We start from the raw sequence: 24338 nt of genomic DNA, 5'->3' as shown, positions 1-24338 counted from the left end.
TTTCTGATTTCACAAGATAGCTTCCAATTCTCTTGAAGTATATGTATTTTTATAAAATTTCCCTTCCGCACTTGTTGCTTTCTTGTTTGAATTTTTTTTCATTATAGCTCTAGATTCAGGTTAGACTGAAATTCTAATTGAATGTTTTTATTTATTGTATAGTACCAAATTCTGCAGCTAGTCCCTATATGCTTTACATTCAGCTTCTCTAGGCAGCTGTTAGAGCGTGATGCTTCCTTCTGTTAGATATTTTAATCTCCAAAAGGCTTACCAGATTGAGCTGCAAAATGGTTTTGTTCACTATGATTATCAAGATTACAATGTTGTAATGTTTCATTGCAGGTGCATGTTGTTCGTTGTGAAGATGACCTAACTGTAAAGCTGAAGCTGCATTCTTTGAAAATAAAAGATGAACTGCAAGCTTCTCTAAATTCATCTCCACAATATTTAGCTTGCTCTGTCGAAAAGGATGACAATTCATTTGCTTTGCTTAGTAGCGTAGAGACTCAAAAGAATGAGCCAGTGCCAACAGAGGATTATGACATTTTTAAGGATGCTTCATCTGATTTTACATCTTCTACAGAATCTGCCGAGGCTGGAAACATTAATAAGGATCTTGTAAAAGAAATAACTGATTCTACTGATGTTTATTACGAGGCTGAAGATGAAGATTCTCAGTTTGTTTCAGTTACATTCTTGACCAGGACGTCTAACTCACCTGATTATGACGGTGTTGATTCACAGGTACTGTAAAGTTAATAAAAAACTTGATGGCAATAAGCCAATAACCTTACAGTGCTTCTCAATACTGGTTGAGCTGCTTACTGTCAAAAGAATGATCTCTTTTTTATTTTCCATTTTTAGATGACAGTTTGTATGTCAAAACTGGAGATGTTTTTCAACAGACCCACGCTTGTTGCTTTGATTGGTTTTGGCCTTGATCTGAGCGCTGCAAATGGTGGTTTAAGTGTGCCAGATGAAGAGAAAACTCCGAATGAAGAATTGTCAGACAAAAAAATGCAGATCGAAGACTCTGGCGAGACATTCGTTAAAGGACTACTAGGTTATGGGAAAGGCCGTGCTTTATTCTGCTTGAATGTGAACGTTAACAGTGTTGTTGTTTGCCTTAATAAGGAGGATGGTTCCCAGCTGGCTATGTTTGTGCAAGAAAGTTTTGTCTTGGACCTCAAGGTAATGGAGAACGTAGTATTTTCTATCTTTACATGCCACGTTTTCTAACCTATTTGTGATCACCTTCTAACTTTATTTAATCATATTGTGTATTTGTTTTTTTTTTTTAAATCCATTTTGTTCTTCTTTAAGGTTCATCCTAGTTCCTTATCCCTTGAAGGCAAACTAGGAAACTTCAGGTTGTGTGATCTTTCTTTGGGTAGTGAAAGCTATTGGTCTTGGCTTTGTGATATCCGCAATCAAGGGGATGAATCCCTCGTCCAGGTATATTTTGAGCCTGAGGCTGTCACATCGACTTTTTAAGCTGCATTTTAGTTTCTCTGGCCTTGGACTAAGGTGCTTCTTGCTGTTTGTTGTTTTTATCTTCAGTTTATATTCAATTCTTATGCTGCTGAGGATGATGATTATGAAGGATATGATTATAGTTTGCAATGCCGTCTTTCTGCAGTTCGAATTGTTTTCCTCTATAGGTTTGTCCAAGAGGTGAGCTTTGAGATTCAGTGGCAAGATGAGTGTATCCAGTTCAAATATTATTGCATTATCTACTTTTTTCTGTTGCTAAAAATAACCTGACAAGTCATGTAATCTTAAAATCATTACAACTTGTTCTGTCTATGATGAACTATAGCATACATGATATGCAGGTCACTGCCTACTTTATGGAACTTGCAGCTCCACATACAGAAGAAGTAGTTGAATATGTGGATAAGGTTGGTGGTTTTGAGTGGTTGATTGATAAGAATGAGATTGATGGAGCCTCAGCTTTGAAGCTGGACCTTTCACTGGACGCCCCTATTATTATTCTACCAAGGGATTCTATGAGCAAAGAGTTAGTATTATGACTTGTCCACCTCCCATCAGACCTTTTTAATTAAAATTCTATTGCTCGTCTTTTATAGCGATAAGTTACATCAACATTTTAATATTGAAGACTGTGTTGCCCTTGATGCTCTATTCTATGCATGTTGAGTTTTAACCAACCTAATATGGTACTCTTCTAACAATTAACACTAGACTGAAGAGTGTCATTTATGTTAATGACTAACTATGGTTCTTGTGCCCACACTGATAATGGGCTAAAGTGACTGCTATTTCCGGTTTGGGCCGAGTGCGTGCTATTTCCGGTTTGAGCCGAGTGCCTGCTAGCTTTACATGGTTTAAGTGAATATTTTTTTGCCCAGAATTATATGGTGAGAAATTATCATCCCTTCATTTAGTGATTGTTTTTAGTGGCAGCTCTTGTAGCTACATTTTAGTTTACAAGTGTTAGATTTTGATCGATAGTACTCATCTTCTGGCATTTCCTTGACTATGCAATTAAATGGTTCACTGATACATAAGACGCTCCATCTGTCCCTCTTCTTCACTTTAATATTATATCTATATATATGTATCACGTTTTACGTATATAGGTAAATCTTAGCATCAAATTTTTTTTTTTTTTTTTGAATTTTGTGTACATATATCATTTTGTGCATATATCTGCATGCGGCTGTCATCTCTCATTTGCTGCACCCTTTTGTTCGCCGATTCCTTTATTTTTTGGCGTGGGTGGAGGTCTGTGCTACATAAATTTGCTTCTCTAGTCTAGACCTTATTGATCCAGCACCTATGTTTGTTGTCTTTGATTTTTGAATTATTGCCTAATTTTTTTATCTAATGCTTAGCGAGACTTGTTTGTCATGGATGCAGTTTCATTCAACTTGATCTGGGCCACCTGAGGGTGGGAAATGAATTTAGCTGGCATGGATACCCTGATAAGGACCCTTCAGCTGTCCATCTTGACATCCTCGATGTAGAGGTAAATCTATCCCATCGAAACATGACCTGTTTATTATCGGACATTTGAAATACTGGGTCTTATTTCCATTTGCAGATATTAGGAATCAATATGGCTGTTGGAATCGATGGTTGCCTAGGTAAATCCTTGATACGAGAAGCTCAGGGTATTCATATTTGTGTGAGGCGTAGTTTAAGAGATATTCTTCGGAAGGTTCCAACTCTCTCTTTGGAAATAAAGGTGCGGTTGATTATCTGTACTATTCTTCTAGTTTATTCCTGATCTAGTGTACTCCCACTCTTAAAGAGAAAGTTTCAACTTTCTCGGTTCCAATGAAGGCATTTGGTTTAAAGGCTCGATTTTTACTCTTTTTTTTTTCTTTTGCTAAATGTTACTTTTACTTATAATTGCTAGAAGTCCTATCAGTTTTTGTGTGCTTTTTGTCGTGTCATCACTTTTAAATTAAAAAGTAAAGAAATCAGAGGACAAAGATAGTCATAAGCCATAGCATTTGTCCTCTTTTTGCATTACTTTCAGGTTATATGCAATCATCTTTCAAAGACCAAATGCAACTAATTACAATTGGCTTAATGATTGATTTCCCACTATTTTTGGTTTATTCCTTTTGAAACAATACGTGTTATTGCTTTGCCCATAATAACACTTTATCTTATAAACAGGTCGGTTTGTTGCATTGCGTAATGTCTGACAAAGAATACACCATCATTCTTGACTGTATCTCGGAGAACTTGAAGGAGTCACCAAATCTACCTCCTAGTTTTCGTGGAAGCAAGACTGAATCGAAAGGGAAAATACCATCAGTGGCTGATAAGGTCAACTTGTATAGTCAAAGTATTCTGTCACGTACAGTTACCATAATGGCTGTTGAAATAGATTATGCATTGCTTGAATTATGCGTCGGCATCCATGAGGAGTCGCCTTTGGCTCATATTGTTGTGAGTTGCCTTTTAACCAGATCAACCTTTTTTTTGTTAAGCTGGATCATCAGCCTTTTTTTCCTCTTCTAGTATATTCTCCCACCTCTATGATCATAAAATTCAAGTTTTTGTTTATTATAATGCAACAAAGTTTTATATTCTGAATTAATTATCGTCTCTATCTGTTTGCAGTTGGAAAGGCTTTGGGTATTATACCGGATGACCTCATTGTCTGAGATAGATGTTTATGTGACTATTCCGAGATTCTCTGTTCTGGATACACGTCCGGATACAAAACCTGAGATGCGTTTAATGCTTGGATCATGTACAGATGTTTCAAAACAGACTTCCACCCGAAGTTCGTCGTTCTTAATCAATGAAGGCGGCTTCAGAAGATCAGACTCCAAAACATCAGACAACATGATACTACCCAATTCAACCATGTTTGTAATGGATTATCGATGGCGAATATCATCCCAATTGTTTGTGATACGTGTTCAGCAGCCCCAGGTCCTTGTTGTTCCAGATTTTCTTATTGCTGTTGGCGAGTTTGTAGTACCTGGCCTTGGTGCTATTACAGGGAAGGAGGAATTGATGGATCCCAAGAATGACCCAATTGGTAAAGAAAATGGAATTGTATTGTTGGATCCCCTTCACAAACAGAGAGAGGATGTCGTACACCTTTCCGTAAACTCTCGGCTTATTGCTGATGCACCATCAGTTGATAAATATACATATGACGGCTGTGGGAAAACTATCCGTTTAATTGAAGAAAAGGAAACCAAGGAAATCCACTCTCCAGGTTTTAGACCTATTATTATTATCGGACGCGGCAAGAGTTTACGATTTGTAAATGTGAAAATTGAGGTACCTACTGATTCCAGATATCTGCACTGTTATGTTTATATTCTTCAAAAAGATAATTGCACCAATAGTTCATACATAATTACATATACTTTCACAATAGAATGAGCCATTTAACTGCATGTACATGAAGCCTTCCTTCTCTTCCACTGATATGTAAGCTATGATTATATATATTGGCTTGTTGTTAAATCTTAATATTTTGTATGATGGGCAGAATAGAAATGCTGTAAATTATTACCATGTGCATGTTACTCAAATTATAGTAATGCGTAATTTTCATTACTCGAAATTTTTTTTTGGTTTTGTAAATTGGCATTTATTTTGATTAGTTGTCTGGTGTCCTAATATTGATCCCATATTTGTGCATATCTTAGAATGGTTTCCTCTTGAGGAAGTATACATATTTGAGTAACGATAGCAGCTACACAGTCCTTACTGAAGATGGTGTTGAGATTTCATCCTTGGAATTCTCCGATGATAATCAAAGGGACACAGAAATCATGGAAGAACCATTGTATATCACTGGTGCTTCTAAAAATGTTGAAAATGACTCGAGCAAGATGCAAAGTTTCAGTTTTGAGGCCCAGGTAAACAATTTTTTGAATTCAGCTAGTCTGTCAAACCACACGTGTTGTGACTGTACTAAATTTTTATTAATTGTTTTTGTCATTTCGTTTTTTTATACTTTCTACTTCTCTTCCTCTACCCAGAACTCTCAGAATATGGTTTGACAAGCAAAGGCACTAAAACATAATTAAATGGTTGTTTGATATTTTTTTCCCTGCATGTGCTTTAACAAGTTCTTGCGCTTGTATGTTTGTAAACCTTGTTGCATTTTTACAAAAAGCAATGCAATGGCTTCCTTTGTAGAGAAGCTGCCTAATTGAAATCATACTCTGAGCAACATGAAAGTATAACTTTATTTATCTGTATCTATTGTCATTCAGTCATATATGTAGTTTACTTTAGAATGAATATCACTTTATTTGTTCACTTGGTTTCTTCTTTCCCTTACTGGGTCATATGTGTTCAGGTGGTTTCTCCGGAGTTTACATTCTTTGACAGCAGTAAGTCTTCTTTGGATGATTCTATATATGGTGAAAAGCTTTTGCGTGCAAAACTTGACTTCAGCTTCATGTGAGATTCATTTTCCAGCATGCACCTCCATTTTTGTCTGTTACCAGTTAGCTGTTATCTACCTAATGATTATTTCCCATTCGTGTTGAAGCATCCTCTTTTTTTTTCTTGGAAATAAATAGATTAAGCCGTTCATTGTAAGTTATCTGGCAATATATAGTACTGAACACTGAACAGTCATGGTGGCTTTCTTCTTCAAAGGGGAAGAACTATGTTGATGAAATAAGAAATATAAATAGTTAGATACTTGGGGTATATGATATAGAAGCCAGTATAGTCAATTTCATTATCATAATAATAGCAACCAGATCCCTTCTTCGAGATATGATTTCAGCTATTCTGTTGCTTGTTTTGTGTTATTTCATATTGTCTAAAGAACTGTAGGTACCAGCAAGTGTATGTAATTTAAAACTTGAGTTCGCTGGGAATCAGGAAGAACAATAAATATTTGGTTCGGGTACAGAGATTTGTGATAATTGTGATAGCTTTCATTTTTCATATGCTTTTCTGTAGGTCTATTTGAATTTTTTGTCTCTAAATCCTAGTCTCTTGAATCCTGTCCTGCTGAGTTGTCCCTTTACTCCTGCGTGTATCTTTGTAAAATATCTTAGAACTATCTGTCCTCTGACAATTTTAAATTTTTTGTGTCTAGGTTGCTTTTGTAAGTGTACTAAAATCTGTGTCAACTTAACAAATCTTTTATGCATATTAATCTCTATTCTCTTGATGTTAATTCGGACTTGTTAGGGATAAAAATACGAGATTCAACTTGTAATACAAAGCATACACACAAAAATATATGACGCGGAAAACCCACGTCCGAACTTGTATTATTAATCAAAACCGTTATCAATAGTGCAATCAATTAAACTTGGATACTCAAGCATCCGCTCTCAAGCGATACCAAAGTCTACATCTTGAGCACGTATAACAAACCCAACATGATTATCTATATATAGCCATCTTAAACTTAGCTAAATCAGAATCTAATTCTGAAATACCTAACTCCAATTAGAATCCAATTCTGAAATCTCTAACTCAAATAAGAATCCAATTCATACTGGGGTAATACCCAACAATCCTTCCCATACTTTGTGACCAAGGCATACCTCTTATAATAATTGGCTTAACATACTATTACTATCGATATATGTTTCCGATTACCCAAGCCCATGCTCCCATTGTAGTGGGTTGTTACCTCACAGGACTAGCATCTGACATGCACCTCCCTCTTTGTGACACCAAATTGCAGTCTGACTTGAAATTTTCGTAAGATAAATGTAAGGAAGATAATGGATCTATATTTGGATGAGAATTGACATATATTTTAGGCATTACCTCTGTTCGAGTGTTGACAAGAGTGTTGACCTTTTGTGTTCTTAACACAGTATAATGTAATTGATGAATGTTCTTGCAAGCCTTAATCTCATGATCTTGTAAGTCAGAATCTAGTTGCTTTAGGGATGTAGACAAGTATTATATTATATCCCTGTCTTCTAAGAAAAGTTTACATGTTCGGCACAATATATGTTCTTAGCTACGATGGATATTATGATAAAGTAGGTCAATGCGGCTCATATCTTAGTGCCATGGTCGGCTTATGTGTTACAAGTATATTCATTAAACTATTACTGGGTAGGCAAATTTCTGTCAACTGGTCCATGTCTTCCGTTGTGAATCATTCCAGAAAGTAGGGAGCTTAAAATGAGTATAATTTGTGTAATCAGTTGACTTGAATACTAGTTCACTAAGCCTAGATATATGGTTACATATCAGGGTAGCGCTTCCCTTACAACTTTTATTGGCCACATATGGCAGATGTATAGATATATGTTGCTTCTGTGGAACTCGATACGAGCATTAAATAAAGTTTCTTGCATCTTTTGATTAAAACCTTTGTTGCTGACTCCTAGTTTTTTTTTTCCTTCTTTTTTGGAGTGCTGTGATCTATATGTTCTACGGATAGAATAAGTTCGATCTGTATAACTCAATAGCCTGTCTGTTTAAACAGGTATGCATCAAAGGAAAATGATATATGGATTAGAGCCCTTTTTAAAGATCTAACTATGGAGGCCGGTTCTGGTCTTATTATTTTGGACCCAGTGGACATCTCTGGAGGATATACTTCTGTAAAGGACAAAACAAATATATCTGTGATATCCACTGACATATATGTCCATCTTTCTTTAAGTGTTATATCCCTTATTCTTAACCTTCAAAATCAAGCAGCTGCAGCATTACAATATGGAGATGCTGATCTTCTGTCACCTTGTACTCGCTTTGATCGAATATGGGTGTTTCCGAAAGGTTGCTTCCTATGCTTCTCAACTAAAATTTTGTCATCAATATGTTTACTCACTTCATTTAACCTGTTTATTCTGGAACTTTATTTAAGTCTCTCCTCAGTTATATGTGTCGACTAGAATTGCCTATTCATTCAGGTGCAGGTAATGGAGATATAAATACTCATACGTTTTGGAGACCTCGGGCTCCTTCAAACTATGTTGTATTGGGAGATTGCGTGACATCAAGGTAAAGTTTTGTATCAGTGTCAACACTATATTGTGTGGATGTATTAGTATCAGATTGCATAATGCTTCAGTATGTTAATATTGACTCTCTTCTTCACTTTTATGTTTCTTTGTATTACTGCCTATCTGCCATGTTTGGTTTTGTTTATTTATCTCTCTGTTCATGTTAGTTTTTCTTTATTGGTATTATTTTGTCCTTATTGTCTCCATGTACTCCTATTTCAAGTTTTATGAAATATGAATATAATACTATGATGAGTAAACTTGCTATTTAATACATTCTTCAGGCCAATTCCTCCTTCATATGCCGTAATGGCTGTGAGCAGTACATATGGACGCGTGAGGAAACCTCTTAGGTTTGAGCTCATAGGATTATTCTCTGCCATCCAGGGATCTGAAGAACTAGGGGGTAGTTCTGATACTAATGGTGACTGCTCTATTTGGAAGCCAATCCCACCTCAGGGATATATAGCATTAGGGTGTGTTGCACATAGAGGAAGCCAACCACCGCCTACTCACATTATTCACTGTGTACGTTCTGATCTTGTGACATCAGCTAGATACTCGGAATGCATATTCTGTTCATCTCCAAATCCATCCTTTTTATCTGGGTTCAGCATTTGGCATTTAGACAATGTTGTTGGATCCTTCTATGCACACCCTTCCACTGAGTGCCCTCCCATTAACATTTGTCGAGACCTAAATCATCTTGTTCTGTTAAATTCAAGTCAAGCTCATACTTCTTTAGAGAAATCTACCTTCAATTTAGATTCTGAACATGAATCTGAATATAGAAAACCGAACAGTCAGAGTGCTAATTCATCAAGGTGGGACTTGGTCAAATCAATCTCGAAAGGAACTAGTCATATTTCAACTTCCAGCTTTGAGAGAATCTGGTGGGACAAGGGTGTTGATATCGGTGGACCAGTTTCCATCTGGCGACCTCAGAGACGTCCTGGTTATGCTATTCTTGGTGATTGCCTAGTTGAAGGGTAAGAACCATTTTATCTCTTTGCTTTTGTGTTTCTCTCACTCTAGCATATCAAATAATACAGTTACTCTTTTCCTTATCAGTTTCGAACCACCTGCAATTGGAATAATATTCAAAATCGACGATCCTCAAATCTCTGCAAAGCCACTTCAATTCACTCAAGTTGCTCATATTGTAAAAAAAGGCGTGGATGAAGCTTTTTTCTGGTACCCGATTGCTCCTCCTGGCTATGTTTCGGTTGGATGCGTCGTCTCACGAACAGATAAAGCACCAGCTTTGGATTCATTTTGCTGTCCAAGAATGGATATTGTTACTCAAGCCAACATTCGTGAGAACCCTGTGTCACGATCTTTAAGCGAAAGGGGATCTCAGTGGTGGAGTTTATGGAAAGTGGATAATCAGGTTAGAGTAATCTTTTTCAGACTGAAGCTTCATGTTGTTGAATAACTCGGCTATATTTTGCATATAAATATGCATTAACTTGGCTATATTTTGCATATGAATATGCCTTAACTTGGCTATATTTTGCATTTGTGTATGCATCACTAATGTTTTCTTTTACAGATTGTAGGTTATAATCCTCACTCTACTTCTCTCACCTCTTTGGTTTAATTATGTTTGAACTTATCTATGCAGGCTCATACTTTCCTTGCACGCTCTGACATGAAAAGGCCTTCGAGTAAGCTAGCCTTTACCATTGGTGATTCTGTTAAACCTAAGACACAAGACAACATAAATGCTGAGATGAAACTGAGATGCTTGTCTCTGACAGTTTTGGATTGCCCATGTGGCACGGTATGTTTCTGCGAGCATTCTTTTCCTATCGTGCCAGTATTGTAGCCTACTTAATCACATTCACTTGCAAATTTGATTTCTTTTCAGATGACGCCACTATTTGATGTTACGTTTTCTAATATTAAGCTTGCAACGCATGGTCACCCAGAAGAGTTGAATGCTGTACTTATCTCTTCTACAGCTGCTTCAACTTTTAACACACAATTAGAATCATGGGAACCACTAGTGGAGCCGTTTGATGGAATATTTAAGTACAGCATCATTTCTCTATGTTCTTATTTGGTTTGTTGAAAGTCTATCTTTACTAGTAACTTATACTCTTTATTTTTGGAGGTTTGAAACATATCATGCAGATGCACATTCAACATCAAGATTTGGTAAAAGAGCACGTGTTGCTGCAACTAGTACACTGAATATAAATCTCAGCACATCAAATCTCAATATGTTTTTGGAATCGGTCATATCATGGAGAAGACTGCGAGAATTTGAACACAAAGCAATCGAAATAAATGAGGTTAAAACATATCTGTTGTTTTTCCATAATATGTCTGCTGTAGTGTGCTTTTCTAACAATGTGTAGTTTTGTAACTATATTTCTGTCTGCAGGAACAGCTGCGTCGTGGGGATAATTCCAATTTTTCTGCATTGGATGAGGAAGATTTCCAAACTGTTCTAATTAAAAACAGACTTGGTTGTGATATCTATCTAAAAAAAGCCAAGCAGGATTCAAATGCAGTGACATTACTGCGTCATGATGATTATGTACCTCTGTGGATTCCACCTCCTAGGTACACTGACAGGCTAAATGTTGCAGATGAAACACGGGAAGGCCGTCGTTATGTTGCTGTGCAGATAATTAAAGCCACGGTATGATAATATTTTTTATTTATTAATGTATAGTTTATATTGTTATATCAAGTACATAAAAGAGAAACACCAAATTTTCCTCCTTTGCAGGCTTTACCTATTGCTGATGATGGAAACAGTCACAAATTTTTCTGTGCTTTGCGCCTTGTTGATAGTGAAGAGACAAATCAGCGGAAGCTTCCTCAGAGTGCACGGACTAGATGTGTTAGGCCTTCAGTTTCAAAATGCAGTGGTGTTAATGAAGGGACTGCTTGCTGGAATGAACTTTTCATATTTGAAGTTCCTCGGAAGGTATTTAACAATGTGAATATATATCGATGGATCTTCTGGACTTGGAAAATTCCTTAAACTCATCATAGAGTCTGATATAGAAGTTGTGGTCTTCATATATTTGGTAGCAATATATTTTTCTGATGCTACTAAACCTAAGCACATATTATTATAAAATTCAGGTTAAATTAATAAGTAGCTACTTTAGGAAGTATTACTCATCCGTAAGTTGTGCTACTGATGAGGATCATGGAATTAAAAGATTAGTTAATACTTATTTATGTTACTGTGCAGAAATAGAAATTAATCGCAAAATTTTAATATAAGTAGATTAGCATGAATATTCTACATTATGGTAGTAGAATAATACAAGGATTTTTGTCCTATTTTAATCATGGTTTTAGATCTATATAAAATAAGTCTTCTTTTTAGTAGGAACTTAATTGGATTCTAAGTACTAGGATTTCTGAACTCTTGTGATACTCATTCTATTTAAACTAGAGATGATGAGTGTTGTAAACTGTTGATTATTTTATAGATCTCTAGATATGTTGACTCTAAAGTTCTTTGTAGGTTTTATCCCTGTGTTTTACCTATTTTTGAAAATTTTCCAATGTCTAATGGTATCAAGAGCCAAAGTTCGTGGTACTTTTTATTTACCTGTCTTCTTCCAGCCCTATTTTTTAACATTTTGTCAGAGTTTGTCAGATAATTGACACCCAACAAAGACGAAAGCACGATCTGTGCTAGGGATCGTCGTTACTTGGTCTCAAATCTACCAAACATGCCTTTCTTGTATAAATTGCGAAGTACTTATGGTTGTAATTCTGAACTTGATTTTGTGCTCTTAGTAATTTGTATGATTCTAATTATTGGACTTAAATTATCCATTGCATCACTCTAATAGGGAAAAACTTAAAACTAGCCTTTATTAAATTTTCTTTTAGCTTTCTTCTTTAGTCTCGTTTTACTGAATCCACCTCACCTTTATCCAATAGATTATAACCCACCCAACTCTTCTTTATAGTCAGCACTTATCTTCAACTTCCATCTTTAACACTATCATTGATAAAGATCCACATTTTCCTCCACGATCTTCGAGCAGAACTCCTGTCCATGATTTAACATTTTTATTCCATCATCTCTTTATTTACAAAAGTTTGTCCCCAAACCCAGAATTGACAATAAAAGTCAATCAATTTGATATTAAGTCTTAAACAATCGACAATAGTATACTACCATATCGATTCCACTAAAATTTGTTAACAATCACCGGGGTTAATACATACTCAGCTCTTGAATGGGAACTTAGGGGTAATAATTTTTTCGGTCCTTGATTCATGCCACTTTATCTTATTATCGTATTTCTTATTATAATTATTATTTTCAAATTATGTCTCAAGCTTCAATACTTAATAGAACTAGCCATATAGAGGCACTAAGGTCTTCTGGTATTTTGGTACCTGTTGTGATGCACAATTTTAATTTCAATTTTTTGTGTAGAAAGAGCAAAATGGCAGAAACTAGATCTAGTAGTACTACAAATGATATGATGAGGCTGCCAATGTGAACTAGTGGTAATTTAAGTGCATGCATTGTGCAGGACGATTGTAGGAATATTCTCTTTGAATTACTTAAAAAGAAATTGAGTGGTACAAAAAATTAGTGTATGTAGTTAAATACTCGGCTTAAGTCTGACTGGCAATAATATCATGACATTTCTCATACCATTGCAAAGAACTGATCTCTTCAACTGGATGAGGAGGACGTCCATGCACAATTAATCTTTAGAGATGGAATGTTATTAGCTTAAACCTATTTTGCGCTTTGGATATTCGGGTCTATTATGCTTTAATATTTTTGTGCGGTTGTGTTGGTGTTGTTACATACAGTTTAATTTCTCACTGCCACAAATCTAAATTTTGAACTTTTACATCTTTTCTTGTAAAATGCTTCAGGGTCCAGCAAAGTTGGAAGTGGAGGTGACAAACCTAGCTGCAAAAGCGGGAAAAGGTACTTGTTCCCTCCCAGAATAGCTTCAGTATGCATGGTTATCATGGTGCGAAGTTGAGTCTGGACGTGAAGTAGTTCATTATACAAAAGATTCACCAGTTTCAATATATGATGTAACTGAATGCATTAATTACATAATTCAAATCAGAATGAATCAAATAATAAGTTCAAATTAAGCGTTTTTGCTGCATAATAACATCCAAATACCAAAGATTAATTGTGTCCGAGAAAATAAAATTGTAAATGATAACAAAAATTAAGCAAAGTCATCCCTCGCAATATCATGTTCATCTTTATTGCCTTGCACGGAGTCATGCTTTGAGGTCCTTGGCCAAGTCATGCTTTGAGGCCATCGATGGCGTTTACCTTCAAGAAGACTGGTCGATGACTAGTGGTCTTCGTGATAACCATGTCGGGATGATACTTCGTAATTAATGCCGTTTTTTTTTTTCAAGCACACGTTCATTGTTTTTGTAGGTTTAATTTTATGTGTGTGTAAGTGCAACAAAGAAGAAAGATATAACGTGAAATCCTATATATTATTATAATCATCTGGATGGACTTCATGTAAGCCATGGGCTTTATATAAGCTAGGAACATAACTTAAATATCCCATCTTCCTAAAAAACTGCTACTATTTCAAATTAATTCAAATTTAATCCAAATCTAATTCTATTAAAAGATTTGGTCAACATCAACCAATTATTCAAATAAAAATGAATACAAAAATTCAAAGCATAAATTTAACAGTTTTCAATGTGAAAATTTTGTAGCTTATTTTTTTCACAACGTAGGTGAGGTTGTGGGTGCATCTTCATTTTATGTTGGGCATGATGCAAACCCGCTAAAGAAGGTGACTTCGATGAAATTGCTGCATCTAGCGTCCGAACTTCAAGATATTGCATCTTACCCTCTCAAAATTACAGTAAGTCATAGCTAGAGCATATGTCTATCAGCATGATTACAATTATACATGTTTCTGTTACAAGTGTGTTTTGTGCAAGTGCCAATCATGTTTTTCTATTGCTTGTTTGTGCACAGGTTTTACCAAATAGTGATGATACCCATTCTCGAAGTAGCCTTGTGGCTTCAACCTCTTATTTTGAAATTGCAAATAGTCGAACAGAGGTGGAAGACAGAAGCCATGTAGATAGAGATATAGGTTTCTGGGTAGGTCTTTCCCCAAAAGGTTCGTGGGAGAGTTTTCGTTCTTTACTTCCATTGTCCGTAATTACTAAATCATTAAGCGGTGATTATGTTGCTGTTGATGTGATCTTGAAAAATGGTAAGAAACATGCAGTTTTAAGGAGTCTTGTTACAGTTTTGAATGATTCTGACATTAAATTGGAAGTATCCATACGTCAAGCGTCAATGATATACAATCACCTCTCAAAAGATATTGTTGTAAATGTGTTAAATCCTGGTTCTTCTTTTGTCTTACCTTGGAAAAGTACATCAAAAGATTCTAATTGTAGTTTACTACTCCGTCCTTGCACTGATGGTGCTCAACCTCCTTACTCATGGGGAAGTGTGGTTAATATTGGGTATGCATGGGGAAAGGACCAACAGTCAAGTGAATCAGGTTCCCTTTCTAGACAAAGTACTGTGAAGCATGGCAATCAAATGACCACTTCAACATTCAATCTCGGTCAACTTGAGAAGACTGATGTATTCTTCTGTTCGAATACTCCCAGTAGTGACCAGTTCTGGCTCAGTGTCAGCACAGATGCATCAGCTCTTCAAACAGAGCTTAATGTTCCTGTTTATGATTGGAAAATATCTATAAACTCTCCTCTGAAGTTGGAGAACCGGCTTCCTTGTCCAGCAAGATTCATAGTCTGGGAAAAATCAAATAATGGAAAAAATATTGAGCGGCAACGAGGCTTTATATCATCTCGTGGAATTGTAAACATACATTCTGCTGATGTCCAAAAATTGATATACGTTACATTGTTTATACAGGGAGGGTGGTCCTTGGAAAAGGTATTATTTTTGTAACAATCATAATTGAAATTTTATCTGTTAAATTCGTTTTGATTGAGAACCTTATCATGATCTCTTTCTGCAGGACCCTGTTCTTATATTGGATTTATCTTCTAATAGTCATGTCTCATCATTTTGGATTGTTCGCCAGCAAGGAAGAAGGTCTGTTTTATTGTCTTCGTGTCCTTGCATTTTGCAACACATACTTAGAGCACCATATACAGGAAAATATAATAGTGGAATTACAGTCACTGGCATGGAAACGTATAAAAACACATTCAAATCTTTAATTTTAAACAAAATGGACTCAATTGATTTCTGCCGTGTCTGTCAGAGTATAGTCTTTTTCATCGAAATATTTTTGCGTTGTCCTTAGCTGAACCGGAATGCAGTGGTTTTCTGTTCTTGTTACTGCTCAATATGCCAGGCATGCATTAACTTATTTTTTTCTGAGAAGTGACAAGTTTGGACAGAATTGAGTAAAGAAATTATATAAATTATGTAGAGTGTAAATATAGCCTCACACTCATGAATGACTGAAAATATATTCATTTGATTCTGCGAGAATATGAGTAAGATATAATCATACATAGGACTGGCAGGAATTTTCATTTTAAGTGGATAAGTACGTAGAGGCTTTCCTGACCACCCTTAAATTTTAAGAAAATTCTGGTCCTATCACCTATGTTAAATATAGACTGCATAGCCTTAGTACCAAATAAGTTTAGTTAGTCTTGGTAATAATTCTGGAATCACCTAATTAGAGGTTTAGATATGTCCAAAAGAAATCTGGGTTTAGCTGCACTTCTAGAGTGTCTACAACAGTTTTTGAGTCAGATTATCCGCTTCCTGTACGACAGTTTCCAAACTTCTTTATTAAATATCAGCAATATCTGTTCTCCTGAATTGCAACTTAGGTCAAGTCTGCACCTACTGTTGGTAGCATAATGTCTCACCAATTGAATGGTCTTATAAATGCTTGGATATGTCATACATCTACGTATCATTGCAAGTCTTCTTCCTTGATTAAGTACATGAACAAAAAACCTGTGGAAATTCTGATATAGTGTAGTTTTGTTAAGTATCTTTGTAGTAGTTTCTCCGAACAGATTGTATGTTCAACTGTTCAAGGCTTGAGAGAGATTCATATATTTATTATACCTAACGACCATTGTGTGTGCATGCAACTTACAAGGAGGCTTGATATTTTAGAAAAGTTTTGTTGATTCTACTACTTATTTCCCCTTTGTTATTTTCTATTTGTAGGGGTAAAATGAGTTGAAAAGAATGAATATTGTATGATCAGGATTCAGATTCTACTCAACTTTTCCCTTTTAATATTGATCCGCCTAGACTCGAATTAAGTTGAGTGTTGGTTTGAAATAAAAGTTGACTCTGGACTATAAATATGTACATGTAATCTTACACATGCACTATAATGATTTTTTTAGTACTCACTAATCAGGCAACTAGAAAATATTAATTTTATTGTTAAGAAGAATTCTTTTCCTATACATAAAGACTGCATTTGGTGCATTGCGCATGCTATAAGCTCATATAGATAGTAACAAACTCTTTTCCTATACATAAGCAACAACAATGTTGATAGGCAGAACAATGTGAATTAGATTGATGAACTTTATGAGGCATCAGAGTAAAAATTTAAGGAATTTTTTTTTCCTTGGTGTATAAACTGAATGTTAAAAAGAGTTCCTTCTAGGTAAGTAGGTCTTTTATATTATAAAGAAACTACTTGTTAGGTCATTTGCCTAGGTACAGTGGATGTTCAAATTATAAAGAGAGTCAGTTGCCTGTTTATATGGTTGGAGGACCATTTCCATTACATTCATCGCTGTGTGCGAGTAATATGTTGTGAGGTCAGTATTGATAGTTCCATTTGACTTGTAGATTGATTTTAGTGGTACCTCATATTTACTTGGAAATAGTGCAGGTTGTTTATATATCAGTCGCATTGGATGATCTAATACAATCATTACATACTGTCTTCATTAACTTTAATGCAGGAGATTGCGTGTAAGCATTGAGCGTGACATGGGTGGAACTATGGCTTCTCCCAAAACTGTAAGATTCTTTGTTCCATATTGGATCAGTAATGATTCATCTCTGCCTTTATCGTACCAAGTGGTGGAAATAGAACCTTTGGAGGCTTCGGATGTAGATTTCCATCAGATGTCTAAAAGAGGCAAGTCTGGAGCAGCAACAATTAGTGGTTCCATGATGTCTGCAGACAGGAATCCTTTTGGCGGAAAGAAAAACCTCCAGGTACTGGACGTGATTCAGGACACTAGTGGAACGCCTAGTATGCTCTCTCCCCAAGATTATGTAGGTCGTGGTGGGGTTATGTTGTTCTCATCTCGCAATGACGGATATCTGTCTCCACGGGTGGGAATTGCTGTTTCCATACAAAATTCTGAAAATTATAGTCCTGGGATATCTCTTCTTGATCTGGAAAAAAAGGTAACATGGTTGAAAACTTGTACTACTCTGTGGTTTTTCTTGTCTTGGAATATCTCTTATAACCTTTGTGTATTCATGGGTATCTACTTTTTTCAGCAACGAGTTGATGTAAGAGCTTTTAATTCGGATGGTTCTTACTACAATCTTTCAGCCGTATTACACATGACGTCAGATAGAACAAAGGTTTATATGCTAATCTGCCCGCTTTGTTTTGCTGTAATCCATAGACTCTTCAATATTCGCTGCCGTCTTGAAAGTATAGAATTGGATAACCCAGGACTTAGTTTGGATTTGAGTTGTATCATAAATTAATTATCTCGTAATATTATCAAATATTATGTTTTGTGTGCCTCTCAACTGATTAATATATGTAGAAGAAGGGGCAATTGGAATGATGAGGCCAGTATGCTAGGTGTTTGAAGTCCGTTATTATAAAGGTTATGAAATATTGAAATGAGTTAAAGACAACTTAAGGAACTGTTACCTGGACCAGATATTGAAGTTCATCCCCCCTGAGTAACCAAACTTATAACAAGAACAACATTGTGCAGGCAGTAGGACTAATTGCACTTGGGCATGCTATAGTGTAGGCAATAGCCAAACTTATGACAATAATAGCAATAGTGCAATAGAGTAGGAAGTGGATCTTGGAGTATTTGAGGATAGGTCCCTCTTTTATCATTTTTATGTCTTGGTTTTCTTCTTGTTCATTCTTGACATTTTGGGAGTATTATCTGTAGCATTGATGCTATGAACATTAGGTCAAAATTATTTAAGCAAGATTTCTGCCTCACAACTTTGATTGGTTGTACTTTAATCTAGTGTGATGTTTAATTATTTATGGAGCACATCTTTTACAAACTTCTCTAAGCACTCAAAACAAAACTGAAATAATAAATGGGAGAAGCTATAGAGCATATCACTTTTCACTCTCTCTAACGTCCAGTCCTTTCGTGAAGTAGAAGGTTTATAGGTAAATTAGTGTAATAGGTTGAATAACATTAGCTTATCTTTGTTTAGGAAATAAATGGAAGGTAAACTTAAAGTTCTGGTTAACTTAATGAGGAGAGAACGTAATACCTGAATTTTACTTTTACCATCTCACGCTCTATCTAGTTTGTTGCGTAATTAGAACCTAGAAGGAGGTATATTGTTATTCTAAGATGTTTTCTTGGAGTAATTTAGTTCTCTCTACCTCCTCTATCTGTTCATAATGTAAAGATTTGTCTCTTAAACTTGCTGATTTCTATATCTGCTTCCTTTCGGATTTAAATTCCACTCACTCGAGGAAAACACTAAATGGTTTCCAAAGAATTGCTTCATAGTGTCACACTTTTATCTGCTGCTAATCAATTCTATCGTATGATTTGCTGGCTAGGTTATTCATTTTCAGCAACAAACCCTGTTCATTAATAGGGCTGGTTGCAGTTTGTGTCTTCAGCAGTGTGGTACTCGATCATTGCGATGGATACATCCAACTGATCCTCCACTGCAGCTGGGATGGCAGCCCCTTTCAGAAGCTGAGATGTTGAGAGTATGTGCTGAGAAACTAAAAATCTTATCTGCCTTGTGTAATTTGTGATGGAAGAATTACTCCATGTTTTAACTTCTATTGATCTTATATTCGATAATATCTGTATTAGTCTTAATAAGTGCGTGGGTTCCTTTCTGGAAATAGACCAAATTAGCTTAATTGTCTACTTTACTTGTTTAGTTGCGAATTGATGGATACAACTGGAGTGCGCCATTTAGTGTTGGAATTGAAGGTGTTATGTGTATTTCTTTGGACAAAGTACCACCATGTGATCCAGAACACTTAAGGGTGGAAGTTAGGAGTGGTACAATGGGTTCACGCTATGAAGTTATATTTCGACCCAATTCATTTTCAAGTCCTTACAGGTAAGCAAGTTGTAAAGCTCTCTCTCTCTCTCTGAATTGTTACTTAAAGCTTGCCTAAGCTATTAGTTGTGCCTCTTCGTGCAATTTCAGAGACCATGAACCTAAAGAGGATGCAGATGAGTTGTCCGGTACCACATATATATTGCATATTATATACAAACATTTAAATATAATAAACCTGTTAAATTTGACTGTTCTGTTACTTTTTAGTTTTTGTTGGTTGGGATTTCATGTAAGCCTGCATGGTAGTTTCACCTGTATATAATTTTTATTACATATAATGGATGGTTGTTTCTAACTCTGATTTTAGCCCACTTGCTAAATTTTGAGTTGTTTTTGCATATAAATGCTTGTTGATCGGAGATCTATACGGGTGCATCCCCTACATGATACGCTCCCTCTTTCCATGTGTGCAATAAACCCAAGGCACTATCGATATTATGTAATACGGTTTTTCTATGGTGTGACCATGGGCACACAATAAGCGCTAACTTCAATGAGTTTGGTGCATCTCATCATAAATATGGATGGACCCCCTGCATTTACACCAATTCCACCAATAAAAATCCACCAAACTCATCAAATTAGTGTTTATTGTGTGCAATTCCACCAATAAAAATCCACCAAACTCATCAAATTAGTGTTTATTGTGTGCCCTTGGGCACACATTAGAAAGACCCTATGTAATATATGTATATTATGATATATGTATGTGTTAATCAAGAAGAGAAGAAACTGTGTGTGTGTGTGTGTGTGTGTGTGTGTGTGTGTCTGCTCATGTATATACTGTGAAACCTTGACCAGTTGTCACACTTGAATAGCTCCTGATTTAATCCTCGACATGGAAATTATTAGTAATTGTTTTATTTCAAATTATAAAATATTCACCCGTATATTAAGATTTCACATATTTTATAGTTATCTGTAAAAATATCATTTTTATATTATTTATGGTTTTAATCAAATAAGATAAAATGAATATCACTACAATTCAACACATTTATAACTGAGGTTGAACATACTGAATATATCCATTTATGTTATGACTACGCTCCATTTTGGCTTAATTGTTAACTATGAGGTGGCAATATCAGACACGACACGAACCCAACCCGAACCCGCAACCCGCAACCCGATTTACTGAGACAAAGCCCGAAAGTGACCCGAAAATCACCCGATTGGCACGAAATGGACCCGAAATGACCCGAAATTAGAATTTCGTTTCTAATAACTTCAGTTTTAATTTAATTTTAAGTGATTTTAGCTTGACCCGAAATCGACCCGATTGCTGACACGAACACGACCCGTTACCCGAAATTGCCACCCTATTAAATTGGATGGCTATAACTTTTAGAATTTAAGCGGTGTGAGTAAAAGGCTGGCTTGAGTATACGAGTCAGTTTGGCACATACTTGAGAAGTTTATAGGGAACTTCTTTATTAGTGTAGTTAAGTTGCTTTTCTTAGATGGAATTTAGAGTATTTAGTGGCTATGTGCATGGGCCTTTAGTACTTCTATGAAATAGGTCATATGATATTCATTAGGGGATTACATTTTTATTGATATCTGGCTTCTATTTAAAATCTGCTGTCACAGGAATAATAAAAAATTGATATTGACAGGATTGAAAACCGCTCTCTGTGTTTGCCGATCCTTTTCCAGCAAGTGGATGGTCCCAGCAGTTCATGGCAGTCTCTTCTACCTAATTCATCCACCTCCTTTTTATGGGAAGATCTAGGGAGACCGCGACAGCTGGAACTCCTAGTAGATGGTGATGATCGTTCAAAATCTTTGAAGTACTGTATTGATGAGATATCTGATCATCATCCCGTTTTTGTGAATGAAAAACTCGGAAGAGCTCTGCGTATTAACATTCTGAGAGAGGATAAAGTCTATGTCATCAGAATTAGTGACTGGATTCTAGAGAATGAACCCCGAGTAGTTTCAAGTGCAAGCAGTTCTTTATATTCATCCCAGATCTCGGAATATGGTCTTGATCTTCAACAATCAATATTGACTTCAAACTGCGAATTTCATCTTATTTTTGAGATTTCTGAGCTCGGGCTGTCCATCATTGATCATACGCCAGAAGAGTTATTATATCTTTCCTTGCAGAGTCTTCTGTTGTCATATTCAACTGGCTTAGGTTCTGGGATCAGTAGGTAAAATACATCAATAATCACCAAGACAAACATGTTGCATCACATCCACATTTGAAAACTTGGAATTTCAGTTAATGATTTATATGCATTTTTGTCATTCCAGTTTGTGTGGCAGACACATTGATCCTAAATCATTTTTATTCAAAAAAATTACATTTGTGCAGGTTGAAATTAAGAATGCGCGGAATCCAGGTGGATAATCAGTTACCGTTAACTCCAACACCCGTTCTTTTCAGGCCTCAAAGAGTTGGAGACGAGACTGATTACATCCTAAAATTTTCCATGACACAGCAGTCCAATGGGTCACTAGATTTATGCGTGTATCCATATATTGGCTTTCAAGTATGTCAAATATCCTTCTCTTGTTACAGTCTGGATTTAGTCTATTCTAACACCTAATTGTATCTATCTGATCTTTTATCATGTATTTACTTTGTACACACCAGGGATCGGAGAATTCTGTATATCTAATTAACATCCATGAACCTATCATATGGAGGCTTCATGGGATGATCCAGCAGATAAACTTAAGCAGGGTTTCTGAAACTGAAAGCACTGCTGTTTCAGTTGACCCGATCATACAAATTGGGTACAGATAGTATAGTGTGTAAACATATATTTCAGAATAATTTGCTTGCTTGAACATTATCTATATAACATCTTAATACAACAGATTCTTCAATTTCTCGGAACTGCGCTTAAAAGTCTCCATGGCTATGTCACCAACTCAACGTCCAGTTGGTGTTCTTGGGTTTTGGGCATCCTTGATGACTGCACTTGGAAACACAGAGAATATGCCAGTAAGCAATCAATGCTTATTTAAAATTCATTCGAAATTTGCTGTTCCAGTTCCATTAGGAAATTTGAATCTTAAATTGTGTATGAACATGTATTAAGGTAATTTATAAGTTTATGTCTTGTCAGCAATGGAGAAAAACAGTAAACATGTAAACAGCACAATCAAACTATCCACACACATATAAAGTTTTATATCGACAGTCACCACTGCTTAACAAAATTATCACTCATTATTGCAACAGATGGGGCTTAACATAATTATCGCGTATTTAAATACCTGAATCTATGGTGTCATTACAAGTTCCATCTTAATACTCATGGACTTGAAAGGGTATCAGAAATATTTCTTATTATAGACGTATGTTACCATAGTGTTGTATTCAGCAAGCCACTTGACCATTCAGTTTCTGGTCTACTGAAAAATATACATGATTATTAGTCTCTGTTGTTTGGGGATGTTAAGTAGCATTACTCTTTATCTTCTTTTAGCATGGTTTTGAAAAATAAAGTACAATTATGTCAAGGAATTAATTGGAATCCTTTTATTTATGATATACAGATCCGAATAAATCAAAGGTTCTTGGAGAATATATGCACGAGGCAAAGTGTTCTCATGAGTAATGCCATCTCCAGTGTCAAGAAAGATCTTTTAAGCCAACCTCTTCAACTGTTGTCAGGTGTTGACATACTGGGCAATGCAAGTAGTGCACTTGGGCATATGAGCAAAGGTGTTGCAGCTCTATCTATGGATAAGAAGTTCATTCAGAATCGACAGAAACAAGTATGAAAAAAATTCTCTTTTCTCCCCTTCTCTCACTAGGGTTATAGTTTTTAGGTTTACTAAATGATGCAGAACGAGAATTTAAAAATATTAATTTGTATTTGGTTAAGAATAATTAAATTTGTCCTGCATCACAGACTCCACTTTTATGTTGTCAAAGGAGCTTCTACGTAGTAACGATCCGCCTTTCAGTTGTCAGATCATCGTCTGGAGAGTACGAAACTTTGTATAGTTATACTTTACACCGACTCTTGGTTAGGTGTCAAGAAATGGTACATTGTAATGTGGTTAAGAAAATGGATAATGTACATTGTAGGGTGGTCTCTGGCTATAGGTACATGAGATTCAGATACACCAAGAGCTCATCTGTTTTTTTTTTTTTTTTTTTTTTGGTGGGGGGGGGGGGGGGGGTCTTTTGACATGTATGCAAGGTACACATGGAGCTCTTGTAGTGGGTGGGTGGTGACACCCGGTGACCCGGGCGTGGGGGTTCTCTTCCTGCCTATTGAAAGCATTATTTATATTAAAGAATCCATCAGCTGTCACAGATATGCTGGCAACTGTGTGACTGTGTCCCTTATTTGGTTTTTAATTCAAGTTCTTTGTCTGAGTACTATTAATATCACAGATATGCTAGCAATTGCGTCCCTTGTTTGATATTAAATTCAAGTTCTTTGTCTGATGACTATTAATACATGCTGAAGTTAGATTACTTCGTCATGTTACGGAAGAGTGAAGAGTCATCTAGCTCTCTAATACTACTTGCACTTCAGAACTGGACAAGATTGAAGTATGTTAGTACCTTTAAAGATATATTATATTTTAAAAACATGCTTAAGACATGGCAATTGTGAAAT

At 35.9% G+C, this 24338-nt stretch overlaps 1 protein-coding gene across 1 annotated transcript in view; it reads left to right on the top strand.

The window, feature by feature from the left end:
* Positions 1-24338, top strand: part of LOC108198692 (uncharacterized) — a 44433-nt gene that overhangs the window by 17626 nt on the left and 2469 nt on the right. The window contains 33 exon segments of the mRNA XM_064083220.1: positions 343-744; positions 865-1191; positions 1324-1455; positions 1561-1674; positions 1836-2020; positions 2884-2992; positions 3068-3211; positions 3652-3927; positions 4102-4776; positions 5151-5363; positions 5810-5913; positions 7925-8220; positions 8355-8445; positions 8732-9436; positions 9519-9837; positions 10072-10230; positions 10318-10481; positions 10564-10744; positions 10837-11097; positions 11188-11388; positions 13326-13380; positions 14175-14305; positions 14422-15363; positions 15449-15525; positions 17388-17841; positions 17938-18024; positions 19220-19375; positions 19556-19740; positions 21363-21902; positions 22067-22244; positions 22349-22491; positions 22576-22702; positions 23260-23481. Of these exon segments, the coding sequence (XP_063939290.1) occupies positions 343-744; positions 865-1191; positions 1324-1455; positions 1561-1674; positions 1836-2020; positions 2884-2992; positions 3068-3211; positions 3652-3927; positions 4102-4776; positions 5151-5363; positions 5810-5913; positions 7925-8220; positions 8355-8445; positions 8732-9436; positions 9519-9837; positions 10072-10230; positions 10318-10481; positions 10564-10744; positions 10837-11097; positions 11188-11388; positions 13326-13380; positions 14175-14305; positions 14422-15363; positions 15449-15525; positions 17388-17841; positions 17938-18024; positions 19220-19375; positions 19556-19740; positions 21363-21902; positions 22067-22244; positions 22349-22491; positions 22576-22702; positions 23260-23481 (8355 nt within the window).

Source organism: Daucus carota, chromosome 8 (genome assembly GCF_001625215.2).
Source record: "Daucus carota subsp. sativus chromosome 8, DH1 v3.0, whole genome shotgun sequence".
Lineage (NCBI taxonomy): Eukaryota > Viridiplantae > Streptophyta > Magnoliopsida > Apiales > Apiaceae > Daucus > Daucus carota.
This window is presented reverse-complemented; position numbering and strand designations above follow the sequence as displayed.